We start from the raw sequence: 14,835 nt of genomic DNA, 5'->3' as shown, positions 1-14,835 counted from the left end.
AATTGGTATCTGCCAGCCCATAAAGGATCAGGTCAAAGGGCCTGATAGGCCTAACCAAGAAGATGATCTGCCTGAAAATAAGACCGATATTCCTCGAGCGCTGTGTTTTGCTGTTGACGCCTTAAAAGGATCCAATACAGCAGGTTTCTCGCTTAGTTCTCTTGTCTGTACATACAGTGACTTGAAAAAGTATTCATACCCCTCGAAGTTCTCCACATTTTGTCATGTTGCAACCAAAAACGTAAATAAATTTTATTGGAATTTTATGTGATAGACCAACACAAAGTGGCACATAATTGTGAAGTAGAAGGAAAATGATGAATGGTCTTTTTTTACAAAAAAATGTGAAAAGTTTGGCGTGCATTTGTATTCCCCCCCCCTGAGTCAATACCTTGTAGAACCGCCTTTCGCTGCAATTACAGCTGCAAATCTTTTGGGGGATGTTTCTAGCAGCTTTGCACATCTAGAGAGTGACATTTTTGCCCATTCCTCTTTGCAAAATAGCTCAGCTCTGTCAAATTGGATGGAGAGTGTCTGTGAACAGCAATTTTCAGGTCTTGGCACAGATTCTCAATGGGATTTAGGTCTGGACTTTTACTGGGCCATTCTAGTACATGAATATGCTTTGATCTAAACCATAAGAAAAAAGACCTCTCCTGCGCTCAGGTGTCCATGAACTGGATATGTGGTGCAGCCACCTATAGAAGTAATGCCTAGCGTCTTGCAGCCCTCATTTGAACAATGGGTATTCAAGCTAAAAAAAACAGAAAAGAAAGAGGGCGCACCAACCTAGTGCATTACCACTGATAAACTTTAATGCAGCATAAAAACAGTAAAAATTATACTCACTAACGAGCTAGTATAAATAGCTTTCGAAAGGACGCAAAAGCGCTGTTTCTGTGGATCGACACCCCAGGACCTGTTGCCGAGAGGATAAGACCAGCGCAAATGGCTGAAGGCTTACGCGTTTCGGGGGAGCACCCCTTTCTTCAGAGCCTAAGCGGGCAATGGTTGGTCTCTCGAATTGCTCTCTCTACAAATGTATGTGTGTGCCTGTGTCTACCCCACCCAATTAGTGACGACGCCCCCTCCCACAGATATTAGGCACCACCCACCCATTCGGGTTAACCCTCTCTATCTCATCCCTCTGAGTGTGATTCCCCATTTGTAGCCAAAATACAGAGGGCAAACATCACTCTATGTAATCTTTTTAGCAGATTACATAGAGTGATGTTTGCCCTCTGTATTTTGGCTACAAATGGGGAATCGCACTCAGAGGGATGGGATAGAGAGGGTTAACCCGAATGGGTGGGTGGTGCCTAATATCTGTGGGAGGGGGCGTCGTCACTAATTGGGTGGGGTAGACACAGGCACACACATACATTTGTAGAGAGAGCAATTCGAGAGACCAACCATTGCCCGCTTAGGCTCTGAAGAAAGGGGTGCTCCCCCGAAACGCGTAAGCCATCAGCCATTTGTGCTGGTCTTATCCTCTCGGCAACAGGTCCTGGGGTGTCGATCCACAGAAACAGCGCTTTTGCGCCCTTTCGAAAGCTATTTATACTAGCTCGTTTGTGAGTATAATTTTTACTGTTTTTATGCTACATTAAAGTTTATCAGTGGTAATGCACTAGGTTGGTGCGCCCTCTTTCTTTTCTGTTGATCTAAACCATTCCATTGTAGCTCCGGCTGTATGTTTAGGTTTGTTGTCCTGCTGGAAGGTGAACCTCTGCCCCAGTCTCAAGTCTTTTGCAGATTCTAACAGGTTTTCTTCTAAGATTGCCCTGTATTTAGCTCCATCTGTCTTCCCATCAACTCTGACTAGCTTCCCTGTCCACATCACCATATTAATCAGGGTAACTTTCTCACCCTGGTCATGAACTGAGGAAGACCTAACCCCAGACCTGAGGTCCTTTTAGATACAAAAAGTTCCCATAGAATAAATATCAACCAAAAAAAAAAAATCAATTTCTCCTCTCCTCTCTCCCCCTCCCGTCCGCCCTCACCCCAAGGGGATAGCAAACAGGGATGCCCCCCATCACAGAGCCAAACCAAATTAGAGGGCATGATACATTCATTCCTTCAGCCAACAGGACTCCTATCATTGAGAATCCTTCCCTCCTCTGAGTTGATAAGAGTTCCAGAGAAGACCATGTTTTCTCATATTTCTCTCATTTCTGCCTATCTGTCCAAACCAGGTCTTCCGTTCGGTTCAACTCTTCCACCTTCCTGAGCCACATTCCCACTGAAGGGGGTTGTTTTTTTTCCAGTTAAGAGGGATGCAGGATTTCACTGCGTTCAGGAGGTGACACAGAATGGGATTTTTATATGTCTTAACAGGTATTTTGGAGTTCTGCAATAAGAAAACGTTTGGATCCTCAGGGATCTCATAATCACAGAATTTTTGAATAATCCTTCGGACCTCTCTCCAGTAGCCCTCCATTCTATGGCACAACCAAAAAATATGTAATAACGTTCCATATTCCTCTTGACAACACCAGCATAAGCGTCCCGGACTTCCTGAATCTCATGCCTATTGAACATTAATTAAATGTAAGTGCATTTCTGATCATTCTGAATGGAATAAAATATCAAAACAGTATTGTGCTCCGGGATGTCCTTTCTCTCCAAATATGAATGAGACGAAGGGACAAACCATTTAAATGAGAGATGACAATGACAAATGAGAAAAGACATACACAAGTGTGGATCTTGTGTCCTGTTATACAGCTGTGAATATGAGATATCCCCTCGAGGTGATAGTTCTCCGGTGAGTGCGGTGGCGTAGGGGGATCACAGAATGGAACACCTACATTAGTATATATCTGCAACAAGCACGGATAAAGAGCACTTGTCACTTTACTTTCCAATTCCTTTTCTTCAGTATATATGGACTGATTATTTACACCAGGACCTGATTGCTCATAGATTTATTGCTATAGAGTTCAATGTTTACCATTTTTGATCCATAAAAGCACTTGTCACCTTATAAAACTTACTAATTGAATGCATATATCATTTAACTATGGTACATTTTTGCACATATTATGAAATGGTTAGAATATAGAGTTTAATCTTTACTGTATATACTCGAGTATAAGCCGAGATTTTCAGCCCTTTTTTTTTTAGGCTGAAAGTGCCCCCCTCGGCTTATACTCGAGTCATCGCCGTATGCCTACATGATCAGAGTGTCATGCAGACAGACCGCGGCCATTCCACTGTTCAACAGCCGCGCCGCCTCCTCATCTGTGATAGGCAGAACACTCAATTTCCCAGTAGTCAGTGTTCAGCCTTTCATGGACATCCTCTCATCCTCGTCCATGGTAATAGGCTGAACACTGACTGCCGGGAAATTGAGTGTTCTGCCTATCATAGACGAGGAGGAGGCGGCGCGGCTTTTGAACACTGGAATGGCCGCCGAATGTTGTTATGACACGCTGATCGGTGGCTGCATATCGGCACGCGGAGGCATGCACAGGACACAGGGACACGTGCACAGGACACAGGGACACGTGCACAGGACACAGGGACACGTGCACAGGACACAGGGACACGTGCACAGGACACAGGGACACGTGCACAGGACACAGGGACACGTGCACAGGACACAGGTAGGCTGCACAGGGAGGCATGCAGCTGCAGATGGCCATTGTTGACCCTCTTTTTCCACTTACAGTAGCTGCTGCATTTCTCACCCTTGGCTTATACTCGGGTCAATACGTTTCCCCATTTTTATGTGGTAAATTAGGTGTCTCGGCTTATATTCGACCTATACTTGAGTATATACAGTACTTATCTCTTGGCTATATATATATATATATATATATATCTATAAATATAGATATATATTTATATATTTTTTACCTACAGTGACCTGAGCAATACTGTGTTACCATAGTAACCATAGTTTTTTTTTTTTTTTTTTTAACACACTATGGTTGCAACCATTTTTTCTGCATGAAAACTACTCATTCAGTGTTTACTATTGTGTTTAGCTGTGATTGGCACAGTTAATCACGTGGTACAGATAGGCTGTGATTGGCCCTGTGTCCGTACCATGTGATGACTGTAACCATTTACAGAGCTCATCACAATAATACACAATGAAGGGCATGTAACAAAGCCTTTCATTATGTACAACTGTTATGTGATCTGCTGTAATTGGCCACAGTGATCACATGGTACTGGCAGTGGGCGGCAATAATGTTTTCCTCTTTAGAATCTCACCCCCATGTTTGTCTCAACAGGGCCACGAGGGGCTCTATAGCTACTGAAAACAGCTATAGAGGACACCATTGTCTGGTCCCTCGAGACATCGAAAAAAAAATAGACATCCTTCCATTAACCTGTACTGGGGCCTTGAGGAACAGGCAATCATCGGCCACTTTATTAGGTACACCTATTCAATTGCTTGGTAACACAAATTGCTAATCGGCCAATCACATGGCAGCAACTCAATTCCTTTAGGCATCTAGATGTGGTGAAGACGACATGCTAAAGTTTAAAATGAGCATCGGAATGGGTAAGAAAGGAAATGTAAGTGACTTTGAATGTGGCATGGTTGCTGGTGGCAAACAAGCTGGTCTGAGTATTTAAGAAACTGCTGATCTACTGGGATTTTCACGCACAATCATCTCAAGGGTTTACAGAGAATGGTCCAAAACAGAGAAAATATCCAGTGAGTGGCAGTTGTGTGGACGAAAATGTCTTGTTGATGTTAGAGGAGCATAGGCAGACTGGTTTTAGACGATAGAAAGGCAACAGTAACTCAAATAACCACTCATTACAACCAAGGTATGCAGAATACCATCTCTGAATGCACAACGCATTGAATCTTGAAGCAGATGGGCTACAGCAGCAGAACACCACACTGGGTGCCACTCCTGTTAGCTAAGAACAGGAAACTGAGGCTACAATTTGAACAGGCTCACCGAAATTTGGCGATAGAAGATTGGAAAAACTTTGCCTGGTCTGATGAGTCTCGATTTCAGCTTCAACATTCAGATGGTCGGGTCAGAATTTGGAGTAAACAACATGAAAGCATGGATCCATCCTGCCTTGTATCAATGGTTCAGGCTGGTGGTGGTGTAATGGTGCGGAGGATATTTTCTTGGCACACTTTGGGCCCCTTAGTACCAATTGAGCATTGTTTAAACACCACGGCCTACCTGAGTATTGTTGCTGACCATGTCCATCCCTTTATGACTACAATGTACACATCTTCTGATGGCTCTGTCCAGCAGGATAATGCACCATGTCACAAAGCTTAAATCATCTCACCACTGGTTTCTTGAACATGACAATGAGGTCACTGTACTCCAATGGCCTCCACAGTCACCAGATCTCATCCAATAGAGCACCTTTGGGATGTGGTGGAATGGGAGATTTGCATCATGGATGTGCAGCTGACAAATCTGAAGCAACTGCGTGATTCTGTCATGTCAATATGGACCAAAATCTCTGAGGAATGTTACCAACACCTTGTTGAATCTATGCCACCAAGAAATTCTGAAGGCAAAAGGGGGTCCAACCCGATACTAGCAAGGTGTACCTAATGAAGTGGCCGATGAGTGTATATAAAAGCTCAACCCAGTTGTGAAAGGTGTTACCAAAGCCAAAACGCTTGAGCACCTGCCATAAATCACACCCCTCTATGCTGTCAAACGCCTTAGCGGCATCCAAAGACAGCAGTGCTTTATTTGTTGACTTCTCAACAGGAGTTTGAATACCCTAAAGCCGCGTACACACGAGCGGACTTTACGACAGACTTGGTCTGGCGGACCGGAGTCCGTCGGACCATTCGATCGTGTGTGGGCTCCAGCTGACTTTTTTTCCCCAAAAGTTCGATGGACCTAGAAATGAAACATGTTTCAAATCTTTCCGACGGACTCGAGTCCGGTGGAAAAGTCCGCTCGTCTGTATGCTAGTCCGACTGACAAAAACCGACGCTAGGGCAGCTATTGGCTACTGGTCCATCAAAGTCCGCCGTAAAGTCCGCTCGCGTGTACGCGGCATTAGAGTGTTTTTTTTTTAACTACAAAATAAACTGACAAAAATTGAGCCTTTTTTTTTTTTTTGTACAATGTATGTAAATGCATTGCACGCAGAAGCACAGCACTGTAATTTTTGAATAGGGATATTTATATTCTGCCTTTCTGGTACATAAACATCTCACGTTTTGTGAATAATATATATCGTATATAGTTTTTTTCTTACCTCAAAATGTAATTACTAGACACAGAGGTGCTTGTAGGGGCTCTTTGATTGTTATTAACAAGTCGGCTTGGAGACGTATCGTCTAATATTTACTGTTGGGAGATTAAATCTCTTAATTGCCTCGCATTTTCCAAACGGCTTTGCAAACATCATTTAAGCACTGTCTATTTTTCCATGAGTTGTTATTGCTTCAGTTTTGTTAGTGTATTTGAATTTGATGTTTGTATTCAAACTTGTTAGTGATTTTTTTTTAAATTCTAATCAGTCATTTTGCAGATTTTTAATAATAATGTAGTTTTTTTTTTATTTAACACAATCATTTGTTTGAAAAACATGACGGTGTTCCATGATTATAGTGGCCAAGAACATTTATCGCTTCTCAGATTTTGATTAAAACATATCTATGTCAAATCATTTAATAAAATAATTCATTTCCACATTGTATTTCGCTTCTGTGTAGCCTGCTCCTATTAGAGGAGTCATTAAGTCAGACTTTTTTTTTTTTATCTTCATGCATTCTATGCATGAAGATAAAAAATCTTCTGTGTGCAGCAGCCACCCCAGCACCCACTAATTACTTACCTGAGCCCCATCTCACTCCAGTGGGCGGAACTCCGCACGGCCATGTTTTTTTTTTTTTTTTTTTTTATTAAATTATGACAGCTAGTGGGGGGAGAAGATCCCTTGCTAGCTGTCACAACAGGGGATCGGGGGGGGGGGGTCTGTTTGTAGCATGTTACACCCTGAATATGGGTGTAAGATGTTACGAAAGTTGGACTTATCTTACAAACAAAACAAATAAAAAAAGAGAAATAAATTTTAATTAATTATAGTGAGAATGATAGAAAAAAAATCAGCAGGAAAATAGTAGTTAAAGAACCTAAAGTAGGCCCTGTCTACCTTTTTATTATAGTTTTTTTTCAGGCATGAGTAGCATTCCTAGTGTCTTCAAATGGTGAAAGTAAAACGGAACTCCAGATTTTGCTTGCAGGCACAGTTTTTAGTAGAATAGACTTTGTATACCTTTTCTGTCAAATTATTTCACTTGCTCTTAGCTATTTTTCTTGTGCAGTACAGTGTATGCTTTTAGCATTATTAAGATGCTAAATAGTGTAGCATAGTGCAACAGATCGCACAAGCATGAGAGTCGTATCATCACTGGCCACACTGGCAGATCAAGGAGGGCGCTAGGGATGAACAAAGCTTTGGATGGTGTTTGCAGAAGTAGAAAGGTGAGGGAAGACATTGAGCTGTCATCATTGGGACACAGCAAAGTTAAAAGCAGGGCAAGAGCTCTTACCATACCCTCCGTTTTCAGTTCCATGTTAAGCCATGGAATGTTTCTATCTCCAGCTGTTCTGGAATCAGTTGCACTGTTATCACAAAGCAGTGGAGTGAGTGAGTCGGTGCAGTTGCACAGTTTAGTACTCGGTATTAATATTATCTGGAAAGCAGGTCAAATGTTATTTGTTTTTTGATTTCTATGGCTCATCATTTCCAAGTTGAACTTCAGGCAAACAACTGAGTACACTACTGAGATCCATGTATATGAGTTGACTTTTTTTTTTTATATTTCTAGTTCTGTTTGTCCAGTCTTTTGATCCAGGCACCTCTGCTATAGAACATAAATAGGTGGCTTCATTTTACTTTAATCAAACATAGCCACCACAATTACCAGTTTGCTGACTGGACAGTTAGGCTTAATGTGCACGGGACGTTTTTACAACCTCTCCTGAACGATTTACCTTGACAGATAGTAACCCACGTTTAAAACGTCCGTTTTGACGCGTTTACAAGCCGCGTTTAGCCGCGTTTGCGTTTAGAAGCGTTTGAAAAAAAAAAAATATATATTTTTTTAAAATAGCCAAAAATTAAAAAAACGCCTGTAAACAAAACAAGGCTAAACGGGAGTTACCACGTGTAGACGCATTTAGACACGCTTAGCACTTGAAATGCCTCTAAATTCAGCATCTCATCTAATTTTTTTTGCTTTACAAAAAAGGCCTCTAAACTCAACTGCCTAAAAACGACATTAAACGAACCTGTGTACATGTACTGATAAGATTGGATGAGTTCAGGGGCAGCTGAAAAAAGCAGCCAACTGCCTCTGAACGTCCGTTTTACCAGCAGCCGTGTACAGGAGGCCTTATGGAGCGGCGCCATACTGATGGTGTCATTCCATTAATAGATCTACAGGACTGAGTAAATCATTAACCTGAAGTGTTCTCACTGCTTCCCCTTCTTTTTCAAACTGGGATCTGCTATAAAGGAAGCTAATCTAGATTCTGATATTTTAGTAATTTAAAAAAAAAGCGTTTTGTTTTTTTCCTGGGAAATAAAAGACTGAATAAATGGTGCTTGAAATTCAGTATTGAAATAATATGCTGCTGTTTAACTTGACTCGAGGTATTTAACATTTTTGTTTTCATTACAGGGTCATCATATTTCATCTGTTCCAATTCCAAAGCTGGAAGAATCTTTGTATCGTTATCAGCCCATTCATATAGAAACGTACGGTCCAGAGGTCCCTTGTATAGAAATACTGGGAAGGCAGGGGTAAGTGTGTGTCCGGTAATATGCTTTTACAGGGTCGATCTGATCACTTGTGCTAGCTGATCTGGGGAAACAACCTTGTGTTTGTTCAGTGTACAGGGGGTCCCCGGGTTACGAACAGGATAGGGACTGTAGGTTTGTTCTTAAGTCGAATTTGTTTGTAAGTCGGAACAGTACCTTTTTTAAGTGCAAATCTAGTCTCAGAGACAGGATGTAAACCCAAATCAACAGAGAAAGGCAACCGGATGGCTGGGGTGGCATGATTAGTTCAAATATGTTTTGTTTCTTTTATTTTTTTACTTTTTAATCACTTTTTTTTATTTGTATTTATTTGTAGCTTGTCGTTTACTTTTTTTTATTTTTGTATAATTTTCTTATTTTTAATATTATTTTTCTTATTCTTTACATTTTTTAATTTTTTTTTTTATTTTATTAATTTAATTATTACTGTATTTCTTATTTTTATTTTTTTTATCAATTTTTTTTTCACTTAACTTTATTGCTATCACACAGGAGGAAACAATTCCCTGTGTGATAGCAATTGGAGGTGACAGGTTCTCTTTATTGACCCTGTCACTTCCAAAACAGGAGTCCAGGATCGCAGCTGAGCACAGCTCTCCCCTCTCACTATTTTCATGGCAGCAGCAACAGGAGACTGCAGAGAGGTACACTGTATGGCACAGCAGGGAGATGGATGGTGAAAGCAGCCATCAGAGGCCAGGCAGGCCGGCCGGCCGGGCGGCCGGCCGCGGTGCACCATCGCGGGGCAGCGGCGTAGGAAAGACCGGGGATCATGGAGGCTTCGTAGGCCGCACAAGGTCTCGGCCACGACGGGCAGTTTCAGCGGCCTGGCAAGCCACCGGACCATACCAGGCCTGTGGATGGGCAGGCAGGAGGACGAAGGGGACCCGCAGCCAAGACAGGAACGGAGGAAAGGCTCAGGAGAGGAAGATTCGGCCAGCAGTGACGTCATTCAGGCCCCGTTCGTAAGTAGGGGTCGTTCGTAAGTCGGATGTTCGTAAGTCGGGGACCCCCTGTATACACTACTAATTTCAGAACACCTGATGTTAGTGAACACTATAGAATTTTCCTTATACAGAAGCTTTAAAAGACTAATTCCATCCTAATATTCCACCCTCAGTGATTAAAAAAAAAAAAAAAAAAATTTTTGGCAGGTCTACAGTCTAGTCATGTGCCACACAGGGTCCTCTTCCTCCTCGTCTGTCTTCAGCGGTGTCCTTACTGTTGCAGAGTAACATTTTTTAAGTTGGCCTTCCATTAAAAAAGGTTAATTTTAATATAAGTCAACACCCCCCCCCCCCCCCCAAACTTGAAAAAATATTTGAAATCAAAATTTTTATGCATAGAACCTCTGCCCCAAGTTGCGATGCTTTTGGGAGACGCAGCTCGCGTCACTGCTTCACCACTGCTTCAGGGAAGACTGTGCCCTCAAAATCCTGTAATAATGCTCTCCTGCAATGGGCTGTAAGATCAATTGCAGTGGAATTCCAGTCAAATTCTAACTAGGGCTAAATCTACTCCCATCCTGATTCTAAGGCTATTCTATCAGCCCTGTAGAAGAAAAGATTACTTACCTAGTCTGAAGACGCTCCAGTCCGGACACATGATCGGGCCCCAGCATCAGTGTAGAGGAAAGGCAGTGATAACCATTGCAGAGCCTGGGCAATGATGTCACCCACAGGCTTACAATGGGGCAGCTGTTGGCTGCCCCTCCTCTAAACTGAAGCTGGTCATGTGACCGGAACAGAGCGGCTTCAGAATAGGTAAGTACAGACATATTTTTTCTTTTACAGGGTATATAGAGTATTCTTAGAATAGGGGTGGGAGTAGATTTAGCCTTAGTTAGAATTTGACTGGAATTATACTCGATCGCTCCCGACAGAGGCAGAATGATGGTCTGCCTATGTAAACAAGGCAGATCACCGTTCTGTGACAAGGCAGGACCAAAATCCTGTGTTTTTGCTAAGCAGGAACACTGATCTCTGTCTTCCCACAGTACAAGCACCCCCCACACAGTTAAAAAGCACTCCCTAGGGAGACATTTAACACTTTGATCACCCCTGATGTTAACTCCTTCCCTGCCAGTGTCATTAGTACAGTGACCGTGTGTATTTTTTAGCACTGATCACTGTATTGGTGTCACTGGTCCCCAAAAAGTGTCACTTCTTGTCTGATTTGTTTGCCACAATGTCGCAGTCCCGCTATAAGTGGCTGATTGCTGCCATTACTAGTAAAAATATTACTTCATAAAAACATCCCATAGTTTGTAGACGCTATAAATTTTGCGCAAACCAATCAATATACGCTTATTGGGATTTTTTTTTTTACCAATAACATATAGCAGAATACATATTTGTCTAAACTGATGAAGAAATTAGATTTATTTTTACATTCTTTTATTGGCTGTGTTTTATAGCAGAAAGTGAAAAATATTGTTGTTTTTTCTTTTTTTTCCAAAACTGTCGGGTTTTTTTGTTCATAGCGCAAAAAATAAAAACCGCATCAAATACTACAAAAAATAGCTCTATTTGTGGGAAAAAAAGGACATCAATTTTATTTGGGTGAATACTAATATATGTGGCGCTTACCGTATATACTCGAGTATAAGTCGAGTTTTTCAGCACATTTTTTTTGTGCTGAAAGTGCCCCCCTCGACTTATACTCGAGTCAAGCACTTTTCTGCAGCAAAAAATTTCATTTTCCGAATGGAATTTGGGGCCCCGTATCTCAGGGCCACTTAGTGCTAGGAACCCCAAATTTGGTGTGCAAACCCAGTGGAACTGGTACCATAACATAGATGGAGTTCCTAGCACCAAGTGGCCCCGAAATATGGGGCCCCAAAGCTGGTTCTGAAAATGTCATTCTCTGCTACAGAAAAGTGCTTGATATTTTCTGAACCGATTTTTGGGGCCCTGTATCTCGGGGCCACTTAGTGCTAGAAACCCCAGCCTTGGATATTTTATGGTGCTAGTTCCACTGGGTTTGCACACCAAATTTGGGGTTCTTAGCACGAAGTGGCCCCAAGATACGGGGCCCCAAATTTGGTCAACTGTGTCCATCTGCAGCAATGTCATTTTGGGACCCTTTGGGTTCAGAGACCCCAAATTTTGTCTGCAGCTAGGGGGCATCTAGGAACCCTTAACTACCAAGTTTGAAGTTCGGGGGACCTATGGCTGCAAATGGGCACAGTGAGGCATTGTTGACCCTCTTTTCCACTTACAGTAGCTGTGCACCCTCGTCTTATACTCGGGTCAATAAGTTTTTCCCATTTTTTTGTGGTAAATTAGGGCCTCGACTTATACTCGGAACAACTTATACTCGAGTATATACGGTACTCAATAAACAGTAAATGATGTGATAAATCTTCATCGGCTTGGAGTCACGCACAAACAAAGCCTTAACTAGACCTGTAGGGGCCTTTGTCTGAGGTGAGAGGCTGGGGCAAACCACTGGCGCACTACGGATGGTGGAAGATCTATTGGATTCTACTTATTTTGCACAAGCACTTTATTTATGAACTTTTGGACTGGGCACGTTTATTACATTCATTCACTGCATTGTCACTTTGAAACTGTTGCACTTTAATGGTGCGTGAAGAAATGTTATATTTTTATTGTATGTGAAGAAGCATTATTTGTGCACTGCCAGTTTTGAATATTTGCGCTATATACTGTGGTTGAAGATTTATTACATCATTTACTGTTTGAGTAAGCACCACATATATAAGTATTCAATTAGCACTGTGTGGGAACACCTTTTCATGTTGGCAGCCACTCATTTATAATAAATTTATTATTTAGTTCGCGCATTAGTATTCTCAATTAGACCCCTTTCACACTGGGGCGGTTTGCAGGCGCTATTGTGCTAAAAATAGCGCCTGCAAACCGACCCAAAACAGCCGCTGCTGTCTCCAGTGTGAAAGCCCTTGGGCTTTCACACTGGAGCGGTGCGCTAGCAGGACGGGAAATAAAGTCCTGCTAGCAGCATCTTCCGAGCGGTGTATACACCGCTCCTGCCCATTGAAATCAATGGGGCAGCGCGGCTATACCGCCAGCAAAGCGCCTCTGCAGAGGTGCTTTGCGGTGGTTTTTAACCCTTTCTCGGCCGCTAGCGGGGGTAAAACCGCCCCCGCTAGAGGCCGAATACCGCCGCTAATAATAGCGGCGCTTTACCGTCGACGCACCTCCCGCCCCAGTGTGAAAGGGGCCTAATTTTATTTTGGTACATCGTCGCACGACCGCACAATTGTCAGTTAAGGTAACGCAGTGCTGTATCGCAAAAAATGGCCTGGTCATGAAGGGGGGTAAACCTTCCGGAGCTGAAGTGGTTAACCACTTCAGCCCCAGAAGATTTACCCCCTTCCTGACCAGAGCACTTTTTACAGTTTGTCACTGCGTCGCTTTAACTGGTAATTGCACGGTCGTGCAATGCTGTATCCAAACGAAATTTGAGTCCTTTTTCCCCCCACAAATAGAGCTTTCTTTTGGTGGTATTTGATCACCTCTGCAGTTTTATTTGTTGCGCTATAAACAAAAAAACAGCGACAATTTTGAAAAAAAACCCAATATTTTCAACTTTTTGCTATAATAAATATCCCCAAAAATATTTTAAAAAAACAAATTTCTTCATCAATTTAGGCAAATATATATTCTTCTGCATATTCTTGGTAAAAAAAATCGCAAAAAGCGTATTTTGATTGGTTTGCGCAAAAGTTATAGTGTCTACAAACTATGGGAAAGATTTATGGCATTTTTTTTTTTTTTTACTAGTATTGGCGGCGATCTGCGATTTTTATCGGGATTGCAACATTGCGGCGGCCAGATCGGACACTTTTGACACATTTTTGGGACCATTGACATTTATACAGCGATCAGTGCTATAAAAATGCACTGATTACTGGTAGGGAAGGGGTTAACACTAGGGGGCGATCAAGGGGTTAAATGTGTGTTCCCTCAGTGTCTTCTAACTGTATGGGGATAGGACTGAGTAAGAGAGAAGACATACCGTTGTTCCAATTTACTAAGGAACAAACAACATGTCTCCTCTCCCCTGACAGTACGGGAATTTGTGTGTTCACACACACAAATCTCCATGCTGGCGCTCGTGCACGTGATCGCGCCCGCTGACCACGCCCATCAGGTCCCCCACCACGCAGCGGGCATGCGCCCTTTGGCCGCTCTTAAAGGGCCGACGTACCCACATGGGATTTTGCGCACCCGTGCCACTGTGTCGACGTATATATCGACGTGAGCCAGCCGGCAAGTGGTTAAAGTGATACTAAAGTCTTGTTGTTTTTTTTTTTTTGTTTGTTTAAATATAACAATCATGCTATACTTACCTGCTCTGTGCAGTGGTTTTGCACAGAGCAGCCCAGATCCCCCTCTTCCCAGGTCCCTTGGCGCTTCTGGCCTCTCCCTCTTGCCGAGTGCCCCCCACGGCAAACCGCTTTCTATGGGGACACCCAAGCCGAGCGCTTCTCTGTGTGTCCGTTCAGAGCAGCGGTTTCGGCCCTCTCCCTCCTCTCTACTCATTGGCTCACTGAATTTGACTGACAGCAGCGGGAGCCAATGGCGCCCGCTGTATGTCTCAGCCAATCAATAGAGAGAGTTCCGGACAGCCAAGTCTCTCGTGCAACATTGCTGGATCGAAATGGGGCTCGGGTAAGTGTTAAGGCGGCTGCTGCTCACAGAAGGTTTTAAATCTTAATGCATAGAATGCTTTAAAATAAAAAACCTTCTGCCTTTACAACCACTTTAAGTTAAAGCTAGATTTAGGTTATAAAACATTTGTTTATGTATTGCAGTTATTTTATCTCTTTCTGCATTTGGCTTAATTGTTTTTTGTGCTAAAAATGTGCATGTTCGTTATTGGTTCAAATAACATTTATCTGGTGTTTAAAGAACCAAAAAAAAAAAACAAGGGTCGCTTAAAAAAAAATAGTGACTTTCTGACCCTTGAGCTCAATATAACGCCTAAACTTAACCCTTAACCTCTTACTAATCCCTGAACCTAATCCCTAAGCTTAACCATTAACCTCAGTGTAAC

General features: G+C 42.5%; 1 protein-coding gene across 2 annotated transcripts in view; it reads left to right on the top strand.

The window, feature by feature from the left end:
- MNAT1 (MNAT1 component of CDK activating kinase) overlaps nucleotides 1-14,835 on the top strand; it is a 265,871-nt gene that overhangs the window by 150,943 nt on the left and 100,093 nt on the right. For both annotated transcript variants that reach the window (XM_073610513.1, XM_073610514.1), the window contains exon 7: nucleotides 8,651-8,772. In XM_073610513.1, the coding sequence (XP_073466614.1) occupies nucleotides 8,651-8,772 (122 nt within the window). The remainder of the gene's footprint in view (nucleotides 1-8,650; nucleotides 8,773-14,835) is intronic.

This window comes from Aquarana catesbeiana, linkage group LG13 (genome assembly GCF_042186555.1).
Source record: "Aquarana catesbeiana isolate 2022-GZ linkage group LG13, ASM4218655v1, whole genome shotgun sequence".
Lineage (NCBI taxonomy): Eukaryota > Metazoa > Chordata > Amphibia > Anura > Ranidae > Aquarana > Aquarana catesbeiana.
This window is presented reverse-complemented; position numbering and strand designations above follow the sequence as displayed.